This window comes from Paramormyrops kingsleyae, chromosome 23 (assembly GCF_048594095.1).
Source record: "Paramormyrops kingsleyae isolate MSU_618 chromosome 23, PKINGS_0.4, whole genome shotgun sequence".
NCBI classification, from domain to species: domain Eukaryota; kingdom Metazoa; phylum Chordata; class Actinopteri; order Osteoglossiformes; family Mormyridae; genus Paramormyrops; species Paramormyrops kingsleyae.
In genome coordinates, this window is record NC_132819.1 from 11,279,610 (window position 1) to 11,301,079 (window position 21,470).

The window sequence follows — 21,470 nt, forward strand, 5'->3', positions numbered from 1 at the left end:
AATGAGGTGTACTGTGGTTTGGTATATGGCTGTATAGAGAGGAACAGCTAGGAGTTTCTAAGGGGAAAAATGCATATTTTAGCCATAACTTCATTCTTCCAAGAAACTTGAAGACAAAAACAGCAGAAACCTCGCTGTATTCGTTCCTCTCCCTCTTTTGTCTGGGAAGGTCAGGCTCTCCTGTTACCCACCTGCAGGGCTGTGTTCATGCCATGCCCAAGCAGCATACCCCCCCCCCACAATCTGGGAATTCTGCCCTTAATGCCTGCAGAGCTCCATCCCTCTACCTCACCTCACCTTTCCCCCTCTGCTCTCTCCGCAGCCCCGAGAGAAAGGCCGCATGCGCTTCCACAAACTGCAGAACGTGCAGATTGCACTGGACTTCCTTAAACACCGACAGGTATGGTGTGCTTCAAGTGCAGTGACGCCCCACCCGAGAGTCCGATACAGGATGTAAGGAATCAGCTTGTTCTCAAGCGTTTAGCTATTGAGAAGTCTGAACAGAACATTGCTAGTCAGGTAGTCTTTTAAAGTGACAGTGTCCTTACTCAAACGCATACCCTTACGTTACGTGCTGCTACTCGCTGCCATGTCATGTGTAGTGTCTCAGGGATTAAGTGCCTGTCTTACTCACAGGTCAAGCTGGTGAACATAAGGAATGATGACATTGCCGATGGCAACCCCAAGCTGACCCTCGGGCTCATATGGACCATCATCCTTCACTTCCAGGTGCCAGACTCTGTCTCCGCCACCTTTAGTTCCACTTAATGTTCTTCTTCTCCTCATTGTTCATGCAAACTCTCATGGCAAAAGATTTTCTTGCATTATTCACTTTTTGCAAGGTATTACACTAAATTTTCAACACTCAGCTTAGAGAACGTACCAAATTTTTTCTTCCTTTACTTTGCCCGTTGTAAAGTTGAGAATGTTGGATACAGCTGCCTCCCATTGGGTGAGTCAGCATTTCCTGACAACAGGGACAAGGATGCAGGAGCTGCACCACACCCCTGTAACAGCCATCCCTGCCAAGCCCTGCGGCCATTTCTGGCCCCTGTGCAAAATTAGCTTTAATTTTTTCAGCAGATTGACTTGCAAGAATGGTAGTCCTGTGTGTGTGTTTATAGACCAGCCCTCAGACCTTTCCTTTCCTGTTATTTATTTGATTGTGTACCATGAATCTCTCAACAGATCACTCAGTGATATGGCAGATTTTTGGAACTTTGGGAACATTTGCGGAGTTGAGCTTATTGTGGCATGTTATCTGCTAAAACTTGGAAGAAACTACTGCAGTTTTAAGGCTAATCTGAAATATCACATGTTGGCCGCCTTTGGAAACCATCAGTAGGAACTCTAACAGCACAGCAAGAAAGTAGAAACGGTTTTTCCTGGCCTATGCAACATGTCACAAGGGAGAAGTTAAAGCAATGGGCATTTTCCAGTGAGGAGGGAAATTTGCATTTGCGTACATTTTCCCAAAGATAGTTAAGGCCCTAGGGTGCTGGTGAGTCACAGTGCGTGCGTGCAGTCGGTGGTTTTCTGGTTTCTGGTGGGGGGTGGGGGCTGCTCTTGGTTCTCTTATGCCACCGATTGGCAAATAAATAAGCCTCAGAATGAATAAGACTCAAAGAAACTCAAAAAAAAAAGGTTTCCAGCGGGAAGCCTGGTCACGCTGCCCACCGCCAGAAGGAAGCCCGGGCGGTGACTCACCCGGCATATTTCCTCCCATAATCAAAAACAACCCACAACATAAAAGCAGCTTTTATTCTCATGTGAGTCACTTATTTATCTTATGACTAAAGGCCTTTGCTGCTGGTTCGCTGGTGCTGCTGCGAGCCTTTTGTGTTTTGGGGGGCTTCCAGAAGCCCACCCAGTCAGGCTTCACTTTGCACAGAGGTGCCTTCGATGGTTTCGCTAAGCTGCTGGCGGTGGCTGTTTCGGCTGACGCAGACAGACCTCAGACTCCTCAGTTTTCCTACATTCAGCTAATCGAATCTGAGAATTATTCCTCCCATTAAAACTGTAAACAGCATAATCTGGGTTTGCCCACATTAAAAATCTCAAACAGGCGTCTGAGTTTTTTTTTGTTTGTTTCAGAGGTCATGTCTATAATCAGTGCATTCTTTGTATTGTGACAATTCTTGCTCATGAGACTTTTTCTACCACAACTATACTCAGTGATTTCAGACCTTTGTGTAAACATTACCCCCATTAGCAAGACTGCACTTCGCAGCCGAGCCTCTGCTGATTTCACGCAGTACATTATTATTACATTGTTATGACTATGCAATTGGCCAGTGTTACACAGCAGCTCAGTTTCCGTCCAGCAGTTGTCATTCCCTTGACCTTCCCCTGTAGATGTTGGCATCCCTTTTGACGTTGGTCCTTATCGTGCCTGCAGATCTCTGACATCCAAGTGAATGGGCAGTCAGATGACATGACCGCCAAGGAGAAGCTCCTGCTTTGGGCCCAGCGCATGGTGGAGGGCTACCAGGGCATGCGCTGTGACAACTTCACAGTCAGCTGGAGGGATGGCAGGCTCTTCAATGCCATCATCCACAAGCACAGGTGAGCAGTGGTGAACCAAAGTCAGCAGCATGCTGGGAAAGGCGATCGATCTGCAAGATGTGGAGGACAGCACCGGAAGCTTTAGCAATGTCCTGCCTCCAAGCCAGCATGGAAGTCAGGAAACCTTGCCTGATATTTTTCAGTATTTAGGACTTGTATTTAAGATATACTTAGTACAGTTTGCAGTGAAATTCTCATTTGCCAAACTCCAAGACTGCGAAACAGGGAATGTAATTATAAAGAAACAAAACATTAAACAATTATCATAAATATCTCTTAAATAGTTTATAGTAAAGTGACTCTGCTCTTATATTTTTATTTATCTCAGAAGTCTCAGGAGTTTGCTTTTGCTTTATTTTTTATAAATAGTATCTTGATTGAGTGACCTATTTATATCGCCCTTAAATACAGAATTTTACAAAGTCACTGGTGCATAAAAAGCTTGTCAGTTCTCTAATGCCTTTATTACCTTCATGAGAATTGGGTGTACCCCCCCCCCCCCCAGGCGCTCCCCTAATAGTCTACACGAAATGCTGGTGAGGAACCTTTATTACCGGAATGTGGAAGGGCCATATATCTGTGTCATCATACCTGCCAACGCTTGTAGGCATAAATTCTTTCGTGCAAAAAAGAATTTTTTCCACTAATTTGGCAACTTTACAAGGATTATATAATGACAATCTGTAAAAATAATCATTATAAGTCAATGGTTCTGATTGGTTTCATTTGTTTATATATTTGATAAAAGCTGTCTTGTATTGCAGTGCACTTTCAAAATCCTAGTCTGACTTCACCAGTCAACAAAACACTGGCGCATCTACTTTTACAATGAAATTCTTACAGAAGTTAAGAAATTAAGAATGTCATTAGACCAAAAACAACAAGTGGTGGTCAATTGCCATGTTATATGTGCAGCATTTGTTGTTGCACTAAAATAAGTAAAACCACAGGGGTTATTTTGCAGTGGAGTATGCAGGATTACTATATCACTGCATTGTGGACATGTGCATATTATAAGTGTCTCAACTTGCAAGTCCACCAGTGAAGTGTCATGATTTTCTTGCATCTATTTTTTTGGTAACAGTTTACTTGATGGGCTGCAAAGAGTTAGTAATAACTCAGTTACTACTGAAGTACAAATTCTGAAAAAATTATGAATGAATATATTGTAGTTGCTACTTAAGATAAAAGATCCATCACAATTCATTAATGATGAACAAACATGACATCAGTATTTCACTAGTTCCTTAGTAATTCTTTCTGTAGTTCCTTCAATAGTTCACAAAGTGTTACAGAATAAAGAGGTATAGTAACAAATATACTAACTGTTTGAGATAAAATATGCATCACGATTCATTAACAATGAATCAACATGAGATCAGTATATGTCAGTTTGTGGTTATTTAATTCATAAATAATAGTATAATACTATATTATTTGTTCCCCATCAAGTAACCTGTTACCGTTTTTTTTTTTTTATATCAAATTTTTATCCAAATGATATACAGTGCTCACAGAAAGTCTTGGGATGCTTGCTTAATTCTGTTAAATTATGCTAATTTATTGGTTTCATAACACAAGTCCACTGACAAGCATGTTTAACATATCTGCACATATCTTCCAAACAGATGTTTTCTTTTTATTAAGTGTGGTCATTTTTTGACTGACTCATAATGTTCTGTTTTTGCCATTTTGCTATTAATTGCAATTGTAGTCATTTGCTCCAAAAAGGATACTAAACACGTTTGGCATTTTATATTATTGCAAAGGTGTTACTAATTAAATGGCACCCAATGAGACAGCTCTTTTAGAACTGTAATTTGGGTTTCAGTTCAGTCCCTGGAGCAGTTGGGTTAATGGGCCCAACAGTAAAATTACTCTACCAGCTATGCAATTTGAACCATCGACCTTCCGACTGGTGGAGTGGTGGCTCTGAGATTAGTGATCTGTGCTGGCAATCTGAAGGGTGCTGGTTCAAATCCCATGAATGCCAGGAGTGATACTACTCTGTTGGACTCTTGACAAGACCCTTAACCTGCAATTGCTTTGTCTTGGGTACAACGTTAACCTACATCCCATCCTGCAAGCAGGTCCTCCAACTTTCAGGGAAAATTTTGGGGGTTGGTGGCAGGATTGGCACTCCAACCGCCGGCAAAAACTTCACACTGTTCCATTCCACTCAAACTAGTATGGTGCTGAGGTATCACTTGCTGCACGGCTGTACTCGGGTTCTCATCCCTGAGATGGTTCGTCACATTTTTGGCGTGGCAACATGCTGTATCAGCGTGTGCTCCTTACCCCTCTCTCTTCTGATCACAGGTACAGCATCCTAACCTGAGCCACACCATGCCTATCTATCACTGTGCACATGTGATAGGAGCCTAATGCCTCAGCTACCTTCCACTAATCTAAATATGGGCCTGCCGTCTCATGTAGGCCAAAGGTTTCCTAACAACAATGTTACTTGTCTTTTTTTTATAATGGCATTTATTTTAATACATTTTTTAATACATTTTTACATTTATTTATGGCCGGCTGAGATTATTTGAAAAAGGGATTAACAGGACTTGGAGATTCAGAAGCTTAATGATGAGTGCTAATTAAGGGTGATGGAACATTGAAGGTGGAAGTATGAGCAGTGGCCCAAGGACATGAAAATGACAGGAGGGGCGTGGCGGTTCCAGGGTAGGAGTTCTGTAAGAACGCCCAGCTGCCTTAGCTCCCCTTAAGGCTTCTTGCCAGGAACACGTACAGACTGTCAGATTTTAAAAGCAGAAGACTGCAGAGTCTGCAATCCTTGGGCACGAAGACGTCCTCTCATGAATTTATTGATGCGTTTTTCTTTTTTTGTTTCCCTTTTAATTGTTTAGCCGATTTGTTGTTGTCGTGTAACCAATATCTTCAGAACCCAAAGGACTAACAAGGACACAGATTTGACGTAGTGAATTGCAGAACCTTTAAGGATTGAAACAGGTTCTGGGATTGCTCAAGAGAATTCGGATATATAGTCCCGAAGATGGGGGATATCACTTTGGAGACTTGAACTCCTTTATGGACTTCGGTGAAATATCAGCACATGTTAAACTGAATCTTTTCAAAGAATGAACAGATAAGCGGAGAAAGGAGGAGAAAGTGCCGCTTCTCCATTTGTTGTCCTTCTGCCCCATGCACCATGATGCTCAGTCTGAAGAGGAAGCTGAAGAGAAGGCGCCAGCGTGGCGGCTCCTCCAGCTCCCCGGCCGAGCCGGACGACCGCGTGCTCATGCTCTGCGACGACATCCCGTCGGAAGCCTTACTGGACTCCGGCTGGGAGTCGCTCAGCCTCGGGGCCCGCTCCAGCCTCGGGGCCCGCTCCAGCCGGGGCTCCCACGGCACGGAACAGGAGCTGGGAATCCCTCAGAGCCGGGAGGGGTCCCTCACCCTGCGCCGTGTTCAGAGGAGTCCGGGCGAATACTGCACCCTGCGCGTTAGGGAGCTGTACGTGCTTTCATAGGCATCTGCATGGCGGGGGCAAGGCTGGGGGGGGGGGGGCAGTGTACTTCTAGATGTTATCCTCAGGGGTGGATTATCGGGGGACCTTAGGCTGACATCAGCAGGGCTGGCTACAGCCAAAGCCGGAATAGACAGTTAATTGGGCCCCCTGAACTGCGGAGGAAGCAAAATGATCATCAGTTATCTTAGTTGGGGGGCATGTAAAGCTTTGCCTAGGCCCCCGGAAAAGGTAAAGTCGATGGACAGCGTTGCGTCTCTCCTGAGGCAGGGGAGGGCCCTGATGTTTGCCAGTGCATTAATCCATCCCTGGTTGTCCTATGGTGTGTTATCCTGCACTGCAGTCTCACATGTTCTGGAGTGTGAATAAACTTTTTAACTTTCTTGTCTCTCATGATTAATAGTAGAGTTCCCCCTTTCAAAACGGAACGAATGTTTTACGTCCTGTTACTTATTTTATTATTTGGCTTGGTTTTTTTTCCCCTCTGTGCCACACCCTATGGTGTTTTCAACAAGCGTTTTTTATTGGGCTTGAAGCGGGGCCAATTCACAGTACCTATGTCTGTGTGCCATTCTATCTGCATTATTATAGCGCATCTGAGAGTTTGTTAAATCTGAAGAGCTACAGGAACTTTCTGGGCATTTTAAGGATTTTTTTCCCAGCAGCCTCTCCTGGAATCGGCTCTTTACCACATACCTGCCAGGAGACACGTCAGTGGTCTGCAGGCCGCTTCCTGCCATGAGCTGCCGATGTCTGCATACTTACAGAGAGAACAGACAGTTAGAGGATTCTTATAACTTGCAAAATAACCCTGTAGGACTTTTAATAGTTGAATTTATTTATGACGGACGGCATTATGCAGATGTGGTCACTTATGATCTGAATAAGCTTGATGATGTACTCCGTGTGCACGCTGACCTCGCTGGACCTTTGTATCCGCTGTCCAACACCCTCTGACTCTGTGTCCCCAGACCCCAGCTCATCGATATGAACAAGGTGTACCAGCAGACCAACGTGGAGAACCTGGAGCAGGCTTTCAACGTGGCTGAGAAAGAACTAGGGGTCACACGCCTGCTGGACCCGGAGGGTGAGGGTGCTGACAAATCTGGGTTTGATCTCCTTTTTGATGTCCAGCCATGGAAACAAGCCATAAGAGTAGACACACGCAATCCATTCAGGACTGAGGCCTCCAAGGTCAAAGCCTCAGCTGAAAAATTGTTCATGGCCTTCATGTTGAAAGAAGCCACCTTACTTGTCTCTCTACATTTGTTTACCAGGATTCAGCAATTGCCCATTCATAGATCTCAGTCTGGTTCCTGATTACAAGGAGCTGAAGGATATTTCCCCTGTTCATTTCTGCAGATGTGGACGTGCCACATCCCGATGAGAAGTCGATTATCACCTACGTCTCCTCCCTGTATGATGTCATGCCACGCGTGCCTGATGTCCAGGAAGGCGTCAGAGCCAATGTGAGCTTTGCTGTCTAATGTTTAGCTGGGTCCAGCTTTGCAAAGCCCTCCTTAGTGCTGATTCGGACTCTTTCGTCTTGTGTTCCCTGGCACTGGGAGCAAGCTATGAAAAGCACACACACTTAATGTTAACACCCAACGTCCTCCACAGGAGCTGGAGCTGCTCTGGCAGGAGTACCACGACCTGGTTACCCTCCTGCTCCAATGGATACGTCACCACATCGTTGTCTTTGAGGAGAAGAAGTTCCCTTCCAGCTATGAGGAAATTGATGTGAGTTTATAGGAGCATATGATGGATTAATGAAAAAGTCAGAGTCCTTGGCCTGCCAGTTATCAGAATATGACTAATCTTTACATGCATCAAAATAGCCACCCGATGAGTTATGATTGAATCTCTTTCAGTATCATTTTAGAATTAATTTCTACTGCTCTTGGTGTGTTGGTTTCTCATTAATATCTCTATACTTACTGGCATTTTCACTTATCACCATATTCAATATATACTCAATATATATTACATTTGAAAGTCTAATGTGGGCAAGGAACAGGACAAAGGAATCTTGGAAAAGCCTAGAATTCCCCTTTAGGAAAAACAGAGAATTATTCATAAACAAACAGGAACTTGCTGTTTTGTAGGGATAAAAGACAAATGCTGCGCAGTGACGTTTAGGGTCAACATTAAAAGAGAAATCTGGTCGAAGTAATCTGTTTACTTCATGATACTGAAGAGGAAAACAAAAAAAATCAATTAATATTGAATAGAATTATTAACAATTCAGTCATATTTATGTGACATAAAAACAAGTTACAGCAAACTGGCTAGCTGCACAAGCTGACGGTTTCTTCTGAAAGGTGACAAACAGCACGGACCCCTCTGTATCACACAGGCATGAACCACACTTCACCATTGTCATTATGGGACTGACTAATCTAAGTCCATTATAATCCACTCGCTTTATTGTCGTTTCAGTAAAAACAACCGAAAGGTCTTTACTTAACCCTTTGTCTTTAATTGGATGCTGCCCCCATGATATTTAATGGGAAAGCAGCCCCATTTCATTATGGCCTCCATAACTTTGCAGATTCTGTGGCGACAGTTCTTAAAGTTCAAAGAGACGGAGCTCCCAGCCAAGGAGGCCGACAAAAAGCGCTCCCGGCACATCTACAAGTCCTTCGAGGTGAGTCACGGGCCCCGAGTGATACTGACTCCAGTCGGACAGCAAGAAAGCCAGGAAGACTCAGCGGCTCTGCTTGGGCTCCTCTCTGTACAGGGCGCTGTGGATGCCGGCCAGGTCAAGGTACCCCCCGGGTACCACCACATTGACATAGAGAAGGAATGGGGCCGTCTGCATGTGGCCATCCTGGAGAGAGAGAGACTTCTCAGGACAGAGTTTGAGAGGTGAGTCAACAGCAAAGGCTAAAACCTCAGACCTCCCAAAGCGCTGCCTCACTACTCACAAAGAAGCAGGAGAGTGATTAACAATTTGTCGACTTACTTTTACATCTAGGACAAGGTCCTTCAAGGGACATGTTTGAGTAAATGGAATCATTCGCATATTGATAATGTAACCAATTATGAAGACACACTGTAAAACTTACAGGCTCAGTGCTGACGTGCAGCCGCACCCCACGCAAAGTCCGCAGGGTTCCCTCCGTACGATAGCGCCCTCGGCCGCTCGCACCGCGGTCACAGCAGCAGGCTCAGTGCTGAGCACCCAGACGATTGTGGGCTCTGTAAGCACAGTCAAGAGAAGGAAATATGCAAATGTTGCTGACAGTGCTACTGTGGGCTCTAAAATAAGCAGTGATTATTTTAGTTTTATCCGTGTCATTAAACTGTGATTTCCCATATCACAAGAAGCAGGGTGTGACGCTTGGCAGGGCTGGATTATGTCACAAGACCACTATGAGCTTGGTACTTATTAATCAGACCGGCTGCAGAGGAGCCTTGCTTTCAGTTCTCATCCGAGAGACAGCTAGGCAGCCCTCATTAGCCTCTCAGGCTGGAAGGTGTCCTCCACACAGTCTGACATTTCCCAGAAGGACTTGGTCCCCTGTGCTCCTCGGCCATGACTCTTACACATGACAGCTTACGTTTACAGTATCTGCTTCACCGCCGGGGTCTGTGAGTTTTCAGCTGTTTTTATGTGTTTATGAGAGCTAATGACCTCAGTATGTTTGCTAGCATGTAAATGTCTGACTGTACATAAGGATTAATACATTTTCATATATTCAGCATTTTTTTCTTAATTTTACATTGAATTTATTACTGCATTTTAGGAATTATGTATCGAAACTACAATATATTTTTCAAGTTGAAAGTAACTCTTCAAAAACTTAGTACTGTATGTAAACCCTATATTCCCATGATACTGACAGTATTGCATAGAATAATTCCAATAATCCATGTTTAAAAGTGTTGTAGATCTCTTCCCACATTTTAAATAATTTTGTTTTTATTGAATCCGTGCCTTAAGCTAGGCAGCCCTGTGCTGTGCGATGAGCGTCTTAGTGCCTGTTCTCTGTACGGCATAGCACCTTCTTCCACGCTCTGAGCATCTTAGTGCCTGTTCTCTGTACGGCATAGCACCTTCTTCCACGCTCTGAGCATCTTAGTGCCTGTTCTCTGTACGGCATAGCACCTTCTTCCACGCTCTGAGCATCTTAGTGCCTGTTCTCTGTACGGCATAGCACCTTCTTCCACGCTCTGAGCGTCTTAGTGCCTGTTCTCTGTACGGCATAGCACCTTCTTCCACGCTCCGAGCGTCTTAGTGCCTGTTCTCTGTACGGCATAGCACCTTCTTCCACGCTCTGAGCGTCTTAATGCCTGTTCTCTGTACGGCATAGCACCTTCTTCCACGCTCTGAGCGTCTTAGTGCCTGTTCTCTGTACGGCATAGCACCTTCTTCCACGCTCCGAGCCTCTTAGTGCCTGTTCTCTGTACGGCATAGCACCTTCTTCCACGCTCCGAGCATCTTAGTGCCTGTTCTCTGTACGGCATAGCACCTTCTTCCACGCTCCGAGCGTCTTAGTGCCTGTTCTCTGTACGGCATAGCACCTTCTTCCAAGCTCCGAGCGTCTTAGTGCCTGTTCTCTGTACGGCATAGCACCTTCTTCCACGCTCCGAGCGTCTTAGTGCCTGTTCTCTGTATGGCATAGCACCTTCTTCCACGCTCCGAGCGTCTTAGTGCCTGTTCTCTGTACGGCATAGCACCTTCTTCCACGCTCCGAGCGTCTTAGTGCCTGTTCTCTGTACGGCATAGCACCTTCTTCCACGCTCCGAGCGTCTTAGTGCCTGTTCTCTGTACGGCATAGCACCTTCTTCCACGCTCCGAGCGTCTTAGTGCCTGTTCTCTGTATGGCATAGCACCTTCTTCCACGCTCCGAGCGTCTTAGTGCCTGTTCTCTGTACGGCATAGCACCTTCTTCCACGCTCCGAGCGTCTTAGTGCCTGTTCTCTGTACGGCATAGCACCTTCTTCCATGCTCTGAGCTGTGGCCTCTGTTTCCTGGAATCTGTTCAGGCTGGAGCGCCTGCAGCGGGTTGTCAGCAAGGTCCAGATGGAGTCCGGGGTGTGTGAGGAGCAGCTGAACCAGGTGGAGACCCTGCTGCAGGCGGTGAGTTAGAGGGGAGGATCCATCGCCTTGGAAACGGAGGGCTGCCAGTTTTAACATGTTCGAATCCCTAGCGACTGCTCAGAAAGAGGCAGCTGGGAGTTGTTAACATGGTGATGATTGGTGTTGTCTGATATGGTTTTGACAGAAAGTTCCTCTGGTAATTGTCTGATTAAGCATTACACTAATTGACACCTTCGTTTACTCATGTATTTAATATAAATGTCAGAAAATGTGTGACCATGTGACCGTCTAAGCAGCATTTAAAATCGCTTGGTTCTGTACTCCAGGACGTCCGGCAGCTGAATGCAGGGAAGCCGGCTCAGCACATGTCTGAGATGGAGAAGGACTTGGAGAAGGCAGAGGGGATGATCCGGCTGCTCTTTAATGACGTGCAGTTGCTTAAGGACGGGCGCCACCTACAGGCAGAACAGATGTACAGGAGGTGAGACCTGCTTCATCAGGTTTAATCTTGGAAACACATTCAGTAGAAACATATATACTAAGTACTAGGTACACCTAGCTAATACCGGGTAGGACCCACTTTATTAGGTACACCTAGCTAATACGAGGTAGGACCCACTTTATTAGATACCCCTAGCTAATACTGGGATGGACCCACTTTATTAGGTACACCTAGCTAATATGAGGTAGGACCCACTTTATTAGGTACACCTAGCTAATACGAGGTAGGACCCACTTTGTTAGATACCCCTAGTTAATACGAGGTAGGACCCACTTTATTAGGTACACCTAGCTAATACGAGGTAGGACCCACTTTATTAGGTACACCTAGCTAATACGAGGTAGGACCCACTTTATTAGATACCCCTAGCTAATACGAGGTAGGACCCACTTTATTAGGTACACCTAGCTAATACGAGGTAGGACCCACTTTATTAGGTACACCTAGCTAATACTGGGTAGGACCCACTTTATTAGGTACACCTAGCTAATATGAGGTAGGACCCACTTTATTAGGTACAGCTAGCTAATACTGGGATGGACCCACTTTATTAGGTACACCTAGCTAATACGAGGTAGGACCCACTTTGTTAGATACCCCTAGCTAATACGAGGTAGGACCCACTTTATTAGGTACAGCTAGCTAATACGAGGTAGGACCCACTTTATTAGGTACAGTACAGCTAGCTAATACTGGGTAGGACCCACTTTATTAGGTACAGCTATCGGGTAGGACCCACTTTATTAGGTACACGTAGGTAGAACCAGGTTGGACCAACTTTTTCCACCATAATAACTTTGAGGGTCAATGAATTAATTCAGAGAAACTTTACATCACATGCAGCACCAACAATTACATCAAATTTAAAATTACATAGATCAAGCGTCTTAGCTTTTCCAATGTTTAACCAAACCATAACTGAAGCCTTTAATCCTCCCTCTGTACTGTATGTATGGTGTTGCAATGAAATGATTGGCGGTTTGTAGGAGCATGCTGTATACACTATCAAGAATGTGTACCTAATGAACTGGACACTTAATGTATTTACATCAAATGTTGTTTTATGTGTGCTCTTGAATTTCAGGTTTGCAGTTCTGCATGTATGTAGTGTCTAAAGTGTATATAATGTGTAAAGTGTTAAACGATAGCTGTTGTGTCTCATGCTTATCACCAGAGTGTATCGTCTGCACGAGCGACTGGTGAACCTGCGCAGCGAATACAACCTGCGTCTGAAGTCAGGAGTGACCAGCGCTCAGATTCCCATAACCGCAACCCTCCAGCCTCACCACATGAGGGCAAAGCCGGAAGTGGATGAAGTGACTCTTCGCTACATCCAAGACCTGATGTCCTGGGTAGAGGACAACCAACGGCATGTGGATGGGGCCGAGTGGGGCTGCGACCTTCCCTCGGTGGAGTCCCAGCTGGGCAGCCACCGTGGCCTACACCAGTCTATCGAGGACTTCCGCTCCAAGGTCGAGCGGGCACATGCTGACGAGGTACAGCAAGACACAGGAGTATGCGTGACATTTTTGCAAAATCTATGAGTCATTTTTGTTAAACCCAATCTTCATTTCGATCTTTTCCTAAGTTATGTTTTGAAGTCCTTCAACAATTGTTGTGATTGAGCTTCATTGTACTTTAAGAGGAATAATTGTTTTATTGCTGTCTCCAGAGTCGGCTGTCTTCAGCGACTAAGGGTTCCTACAGAGAATACCTTGGCAAACTGGATCTGCATTATGCCAAACTGCTGGTAAGTGCCAGCTTTTAATTGCACTCTTTTCCAAAGATGCCCTTTTGTTTATACTATGCAGTTTGCAGAGAGTAAGCAGTGGAGAGGTGACAAGTGTCTTCTTCTGCTTCAGAACTCCTCCAAGGCCCGTCTTCGCAACCTGGACCAGCTGCAAGCCTTTGTCAGTGCCGCCACAAAGGAGCTCATCTGGCTAAATGAGAAAGAGGAGGAGGAGGTGAACTACGACTGGAGTGAGCGCAACACCAACATGACCACCAAGAAAGACAACTACTCGGTATGACTTCTCAAGATGGGTCCCCCTGTACAGGGAAAACCAGGCGGGCAAATATGACATATGCCACAGGACATGTTTTAGCTGACTCTTACGGTTCTGTGAAGTATTCTTTGAGGAGCTTTGTAGCATTTGCATATTATTGCTCTATCCTGGGTCAGGGTCTGATGCGTGAGCTGGAGCTGAGAGAGAAGAAGGTCAACACTATGCAGGCAACTGGAGAAAAGCTCCTGAAGGACAGCCACCCGGGCAGGAAGACCGTGGATGTGAGTGAGGTGAACACTGGATGGCTGAAAGCTGGTAGCTCTCATACCGTGTTCCTCACCTTGTTCCTCTGTCCTCCCCAAGGCTTTTATTGCGGCTCTGCAGACCCAGTGGAGCTGGATCCTGCAGCTGTGCTGTTGCATCGAGACCCACCTTAGGGAGAACTCCGCCTACTTTCAGGTAGACTGGGAGCCTGGGCTGCCAAAATAGGCCCCTGGGTTCACTGAAAGCTCCTCTATGTTGGACCTTGAACCAAATGTACACTTTTTATCCTGCATTCAGCATTAGATTTTACACCTACATTTAAACACCAAAGTATCCATACTCATGTTTTTATTGTATTCTAGTGGTGATGTTATTTGCTTATTTATTTACATATGCTGTATAGGGAAAGGGGTATGGAAAACGGAGGGATGGATGGATGAATCGATTGATTGAATTATTATTATTAAAATTATGATTGATTCTGTTTATATGAAAACATTAATAAAATATGTCCTATTTTAAGAAATGCTTTTGTATCACTTTCGGCTTCTATTTTCCCCCCTGTTTCTGTGTAGTTCTTCTCTGACGTCCACGAGGCCGAAAACCGGATGAAGAAGATGCAGGATGTCATGAGGAAGAAGTACACGTGCGAGCGCTCCATCACTGTCACGCGGCTGGAGGACCTCCTGCAGGACGCAGCGGTACGTGCCGCCTCGTCGTCTTCCTCTAGAGCTCCACGGCCACATGGCCAGCCTGGTGCTCAGTGCCGTCTCCTGCCTTCCACAGGAAGAGAAGGAGCAGCTGAATGAGTTCAAGACTCTGGTGGAAGGACTGAGCAATCGGGCCAAGACCATTGTGCAGCTCAAGCCACGCAACCCAGCGTGCCCTCTGAAAGACCACCTAACCCTCCAAGCCTGCTGTGACTTCAAACAGATGGAGGTGAGATGCAGTCACTGCTCTTGAAAGTGGATCTATAATCAATATTTAGCCATGGGATGAAATTATGGGCTGCAGGACATATCTGAACTTGGGGGGAGTCACATCCTCTTGTTGTGATTGCCAGTGCTGCTGATGACATCACAGTTTTTTTGTGATTGTTCATTACTGCTAACTTAGTGATCCTCCAGAAGTGACGCGGTCCGCTGAAGGCGCTCACATAGTTTACCTGGTGGTTTCTCCCCCGTCCCAGATCACAGTTCACAGGGGTGATGAGTGTCTACTTCTCAGCAACTCACAGCCCCACAAGTGGAAGGTGCAGAACAGCTCTGGGCACGAGGCCGTCGTCCCCTCTGTCTGCTTCCTCATCCCTCCACCGAACAGCGAGGCCTTGGACTCTGTCTCTGGGTCAGCCTTGCCGCCCCGGTTCCTGCAGGTGTCCTCTGGTCCGGCCCATACGAAGCTGACCCCTTGCTCGTGCCCCCCCAGGCTTAGCACCAGCGTGCAGAAGCTGATGGCACTGTGGCAGACGTTACATCTCGACATGAAGGTTCTTCTCTCCTGGCAGTACCTGATGAGGGACATCCAGCAGATCAACTCCTGGAACACCATCGTGGTGAGAAACCATAATCGCCCGTCTCTAAAACTGCTTATTCAGCTTCAGCTCACGGGCCCAGTGGGTATAGTCATTTAGTTCTTCATTAATTCATTTGGAAGCGGTTCTAAAATGCAGCACGGAGAGCGCTGCTAATATATGTGATGTTACCAGGATCTCATCCTGTCATTAATTCATTTGGATGTTGGATGTGTTGGGTGGGCACCATTGTTCCAGGTATATCAGAGGTTGGCGATGACACCCCATGACCACACTTAACCACACCCATGACCACTCATAGCCACACCCACAGCCCAACTTAACCACACCCTTAGCCACACCCCTCGATTTCCATTGTATTTTTCAGCAGTGATCCATGCTAATAAGCTAGTAAGCGATACGTGGGTTTTTCAAGCAGTCTTCCATGCTATTGCACCAACATAACAAGCATGAATTTTTCTAGTAATTCTATGCCTCCCATCGTCATGCAGGCAAAAGCAAGGACTTAATTTAAAAACATGTGCTTTTAAAAACAGCATTATAAATCGGAGGGGTGTATTTTTTAATTTCATTAACGATTCTGAGAAATTTAAAATAGTTCTTGGAAAAAACAATTGTCATGTGCTGTTTTCACAGATGTTTTTTAAATATTAGTGTGAAGCACCTTTAAATAGAGGTGGCCCGGAATAAGTAGATAGAGTCTTAAGCAGCAAAAACGTCTCTGACGTCAGCTCTCTGACATTCAGATCTTTCTTTTTAAAGCTGTTTGTACTCCCGTCTGGGCTCATTTCGGACTCTCTGCCTCCCCGTCTCTCCCTCCCACCTGCTGTCCAGTTTAAGACGCTGAAGGTTGAGGAGTATAAGCAGGTCTTCCGCAGCTTGGAGCTGCACTACCAGGACTTCCTGCGGGACAGCCAGCACTGCCAGCTGTTTGGGCCCGACGACCGGCTGCATGCGGAGGGCAGCTACAAGAAGGCGTCCCAGCACTATGATGAGCTGCTGTGCTCCGTGGAGAGAGGTGTGCATCACCACGTCCCACAGGAGGAGCTTCGCTTTGCCTTTTCATCTCATTCCGAAGTGCTCTCGTGTTTTTGTTTTTTTTTACTGACTAGAGCAGATCTCATTTCTACGAATGCAAAAGCCTGTGTTATATTCTACAAAATTCTACTCATCAGACACATTTTTCTATCTATGTACTGTAGGAATACGAGCCTTAACATTGTTGTGGCTTTGTTTAGTGGATCTTTATATATTCTGAGTTTGGTAAAAAAAAAAAAAAAAGTGAAATGTAAATGTGACATTTACTTTTCAGTGTCTCTGGTTGGCCACAGTGGTGAGTTAGGTTTGGATGACGTTGTTTGTCGGAACGTAAATGAATCGACTGTCTTTTTAAAAGAATTCAGTTGCAATGATTGCTGATGCTGAATATTAACAGAAATGGTGTGAACTGCCCAGTGCATGGCGTGATTTCTGGGCCTGAAATGAAAAGTGCTGTTTCCCTGACATACTGCTGCTTGTTTGATATACTGTGATCGCAGACAGGAGCTCAAAGAAATAACTATAAATGTTTGATTGGTGTGAAACTAATATCTAATTTCACGTTAATTTTATGTAGATTGATTCTGAGAATAATGATACAGGCACTTGGGGGTGAGGTGGGAGCGGGACCCCACCCCTCAGTTTCTCTGCACTCTGCTCTACCCCCTGACTCCAAAACTCATTCCCACTTCTGTATGTGTCTGTTTGTCTTATGGAGAACCAAGTGGGAAAGATGAAAAGACAAATTCCCCACGGGGATGAAGTATTATTGTTATTATCAGCATGACAAATGGATATATTCTGACTTGGGGAAGTTTTGCACTGAGGCTCTGTTCCGGGAGCAGATTTGAACACACTCTTGTGTGTCCAGGTGAGCAGGAAGAGTCGGCGTGCAAGAGCTACATCACCCAGCTGAAGGACCTGCGGCTGAAGCTGGAAGAGTGGGAGACGCGCACCGTCAGCCGCATCCGCCAGGCCATGGAGAAAGACCCGCTGAGGGACTGCACGCAGAAGGCGGCCGAGCAGGAGGTACCGTCCCCTGGGAACCGCCTCCGCTCGCCTGATAGGGGGAAAGGGCGCTCTGCATGTTCATCATTCCGTGTTCATCGGCACATCTAGACTGTGGGTGTTGTTTCATTTTCAATTGAAAAATGTGAGTAATTATAAAAAATAAATACCGGCAAAAGTTAGGATTTAGAATTTGGTTTTGAAGGCCACACTGCCTGTCTGGGTGACTGAATTTTTTGTTTCATTCTTGAGAGAGTGGGCCAGAATGAGCAGAGGAATTTGACAGAGACATAGAACAAAGGAGCAAGACAAGAAATGGTGAAAAGAACAATCAACAAGCAGATGGGAGCTGCTGACTGGCACTGCCATCAGAGTTGGGGGGGGGGGGGGGCAGGGAGTCAGGAAAGGGAGCTGGGTGGGGTGGCTTCAGTTGCCTAGCCCTTTTTCCTGAGCTTGTTGGCAGAGCAGAGGGAAAGCAGAGAGAGCCCCAGCTCCCTGTCCTTCCTCTGGGATGCCGTGTCTCCATGGATCCCACTGATGATTTGATAGGAGCGCTGCTCGATTCCCTGCTGCGCCTCCTCTTGTCCCTCCTGGGGCTCCTTTTGCTGGCCGTGCTCTCGCTGCTTTTCCACTTCGACCTGCTGGAGGCCATTTGTCACGCCACGCTGTTCAGGCGGGCAAGACCCACTGACCGGAACCAGCACCGTGTCCAACCATGGGTACTTCGGGTTCTGGGCTGATCATTATACCTATGAAATGATTAATGTTTTATCCGACTTTGGGGTTTCTTAACACATGCTGTTCTTTGCTGGTTCGTCTTTTTATATTGCCGTTGACGTTGTCTGTTTTTTTTTTCTTAGAAAGTTCAGACCGAACTGCAGGGCATCAAGAAGAATCTGGACTTGATGGTGCCAAAGGCGGAGAAGGTGCTGGCTTCCCCTGTGCAGCCCAGCTCCGCCCCCGTTCTGCGCTCTGAGCTGGACATCACCTTAAAGAAGATGGACCATGTCTACAGCCTGTCCTCTGTTTACCTGGACAAGTGAGTCTCATCCAGGGCTTTTTTACTGCCTGCTCTCCATGAGGAAATTTGGCCTGTTTACCCATGTTAAAAACGACATAAAGTGTTTCACGGTAAAAGCGACAGCATTGCTTAGGGTTAGGCTTAGGGTTAGGCTTAGGGTTAGGCTTAGGGTTAGTGGTAACATCCCTCTCCCCTCCCCCATCCTCTTCTTGTTTTTCTCTTGGCAGACTGAAGACCATAAAGGTGGTGATCCGCAGCACGCTTGGCGCCGATGAGGTGCTGAGAACGTACGAGGGCCGTCTGCGTGAGGTCAAGAAGGTGCCTGTGGATGCCAAGGAGCTGGAATCCGACCATAATGAGCTGAAGGTACTGTGTGGCCTCCACATCACAACATAGCTGTTTATTGTGATGTCTGAGTGTTGCATTGAAATTTGTTGCTGTGGGATTACACTATGCTGGTTTGTTTTACTCTAGCAGACTTAAAAGGTCTCTGATTCATTAAAAAATGGTTCTTTGAAGACTGAGCAGGATTAAGTTCAGAAAACATGATAGAGTTATGGTGTTTCCAAACTTGGTCCCTTTCAACCTTCAAAACAAACTCAGAGCAATTATTCAGCATTTTTTGTTCATATATGAACACTCCAAACAAACTCAGAACCCCCGGAAATGAATCGAACCTCCTCAATATTAGAGTTGGCAAGGCATGATTGTTTTTTGCAAATGTATGCATTTGTTACTTGAAATCAATTACCAACAATAAACAACAACAAAGATCGTCCAAAGGTCATCAGAAACCCTTCATCACTTAAGAAAAACTCAAGCCCAACAACAGATCTGCTAAACACATATTACTCAGTCATATAACTAAGTATAGATCAGAGGTCGGCAACCTTTTTAAAGCAAAAAGCCATTTTATCCTAAATGTCTGACCCAAGATTTGCAAAGAGCCCCAGTGGATAGAGAAGAGGGTTTCAGATGTTTTTTTAATGCAATATCGGTATATATGCATTTAACACAAAAACAAAACTTCAAGTACTTACAAAAAATAAAGAAATACAATTTCAGGGGTGGGGGTTCTCAGTTTTAAATCACTTGGATGCGTAACAGCGCAAAAGTGACTAATATCACAATATTGTTCAGTTCTGTAGCGATAGTCTTCACCCTCACCCAAGTTTGTTTGGCTCTGCAGTTGTCTGCCCTTCACTCTCCACTTCACTTCTAGTCATTGTGCTGACCGAGCCGTGCAAAATGTCCTCACCACTCCGATCTCAGCTGACTATAATATGTAAATCGGAGAAAATATAATAATTTTACGAAGATCTGGGAAGGCATGATGACAATTTACTACGAAAAGTATATGAAAAAATTGGGAATCCCAATTAACTTAAAAAGCCTACATCCAATCTCGGACACTGAAGAAAACTCCGGAAAGCATACCATGTGACTGGAGACATACTATCGTAAAGAATAACTTTGAGGAAGATGTAAATTATGCAGTTAAGACAACACAGAAGCGCGCGACAGACCGCCTCATTCACATATAGCTAAAGAAATACCTAAATGAAAAATAATATTATCCCATAAATAAATTATTTATATTTACGAAAGTATTATCATAATACGTTAAGACATGAAAATGCGAATGCGTCTATTGTTCTGAGAAGAGTCGCAGCCTGCATGGTAGATGTACTTTGGTGGTGACTCATTTCACATCGACAGTAATTGCAAATAACTTTGGTCTTGTCGATGGACCCATCTGACAGAGTTTTGAAGCTGAACCTGCCATTCAAAATACCTTTTTCTTTGTTCGTTATTTTTCTCAAGGTGCCATTCGGCTCAACACGCATTAATGGCATCAAAAAAAAATTGTCACATTATAATGAATTCCCGTTGACGCGCTATTATCGCGTTAACTTTGACAGCCCTAATTTATATAAATACCAGTTATACCAGATCATATTGCATTGTGTGATTGCATAGTATTATTTATATTATTATATATTATTATATTATTTATATGTATGTATAAACCAATGATAATAGCAATGATAAATGTGGTTATAAATTAGAGTCAGTAGTATTCATGGGGGGGGGGGGGGTATGGTGGCCTCGCTCCTCCAGGTTATTTGATAATAATGACAGATTTTTCACCCCTCTGGCCCCGCCCCCTCCGTGTCCATGCAGAAAATGCAGACCGAGGCACAGGAACAGCAGCCTCTGTTTGACCAGCTGGATGCGGAGCTGCGCGAGGCCACGGTGGTCAGCGAGCACATGTCGCGGGTGCACAGTGAGCACGACGCCGAGCTGGAGCGCTACCGGCAGCAGGCATGCACCCTGCAGGAGCGCTGGCAGGCCGTCTTCGCCCAGATCGACCTGCGGCTGAACGAGCTGGAGCACCTCCACCGCCAGATGCGCTCCTACCGTGGCAGCTACGATGCGCTGATGCTCTGGACCGCTGACGCCAAACGGCGCCAGGAGGCCATTCAGGCCGTACCCATCGGGAATAGCGAGGCACTCCGGGAGCAGCTCTCTCAGGAGCAGGTGAGATGCCTTCTGTGATCTCTGCTCCTCAATGAATAGAAGGACCAGATGTTGAAGTAGAAGACATTATTCAGCCTGGCTGGCACAGTGGCACAGTGGTTAGCACTGTTGCCTCACACCTCTAGGATCAGGATTTGAGCCTCTACCGGACTTCTGCGTGTCTACATGGAGTTTGAAATGATTAATGTTGTCCTAGGGTTTTCTCCAAGTACACCAGATTCCCCCCACAGTCCCAAAACATGCTGTGGTTAATTGGAGTTGCCAAATTTTCCATAGGTGTGCATGTGTGAGTGAATGGTGAGTGAGTGAATGGTGTGTGAGTGAATGGTGTGTGAGTGAATGGTGAGTGAGTGAATGGTGAGTGAGTGAATGGTGAGTGAGTGAATGATGTGTGAGTGAATGAAGTGTGAGTGAATGGTGTGTGAGTGAGTGAATGGTGAGTGAGTGAATGGTGTGT

The 21,470-nt window shown here is 45.6% G+C and overlaps 1 protein-coding gene across 21 annotated transcripts in view; it reads left to right on the plus strand.

The window, feature by feature from the left end:
* Positions 1-21,470, plus strand: part of pleca (plectin a) — a 126,664-nt gene that overhangs the window by 91,307 nt on the left and 13,887 nt on the right. For 15 of the 21 annotated variants that reach the window (XM_023803869.2, XM_072705574.1, XM_023803873.2 and 12 more), the window contains 25 exons: positions 323-400; positions 637-729; positions 2,399-2,565; positions 7,027-7,142; positions 7,418-7,524; positions 7,676-7,795; positions 8,607-8,702; positions 8,796-8,923; positions 11,048-11,141; positions 11,429-11,583; positions 12,779-13,100; positions 13,277-13,354; positions 13,467-13,628; positions 13,787-13,891; positions 13,974-14,069; positions 14,450-14,575; positions 14,661-14,813; positions 15,064-15,218; positions 15,300-15,426; positions 16,240-16,423; positions 16,718-16,738; positions 17,315-17,472; positions 18,312-18,490; positions 18,700-18,838; positions 20,657-21,013. In XM_023803869.2, the coding sequence (XP_023659637.2) occupies positions 323-400; positions 637-729; positions 2,399-2,565; positions 7,027-7,142; positions 7,418-7,524; positions 7,676-7,795; positions 8,607-8,702; positions 8,796-8,923; positions 11,048-11,141; positions 11,429-11,583; positions 12,779-13,100; positions 13,277-13,354; positions 13,467-13,628; positions 13,787-13,891; positions 13,974-14,069; positions 14,450-14,575; positions 14,661-14,813; positions 15,064-15,218; positions 15,300-15,426; positions 16,240-16,423; positions 16,718-16,738; positions 17,315-17,472; positions 18,312-18,490; positions 18,700-18,838; positions 20,657-21,013 (3,516 nt within the window). Of the gene's footprint in view, positions 1-322; positions 401-636; positions 730-2,398; positions 2,566-7,026; positions 7,143-7,417; positions 7,525-7,675; positions 7,796-8,606; positions 8,703-8,795; positions 8,924-9,521; positions 9,650-11,047; positions 11,142-11,428; positions 11,584-12,778; positions 13,101-13,276; positions 13,355-13,466; positions 13,629-13,786; positions 13,892-13,973; positions 14,070-14,449; positions 14,576-14,660; positions 14,814-15,063; positions 15,219-15,299; positions 15,427-16,239; positions 16,424-16,717; positions 16,739-17,314; positions 17,473-18,311; positions 18,491-18,699; positions 18,839-20,656; positions 21,014-21,470 lie in introns of those variants that run through there. The other 6 variants (XM_023803870.2, XM_072705571.1, XM_072705572.1 and 3 more) reach the window with 2 other exon arrangements.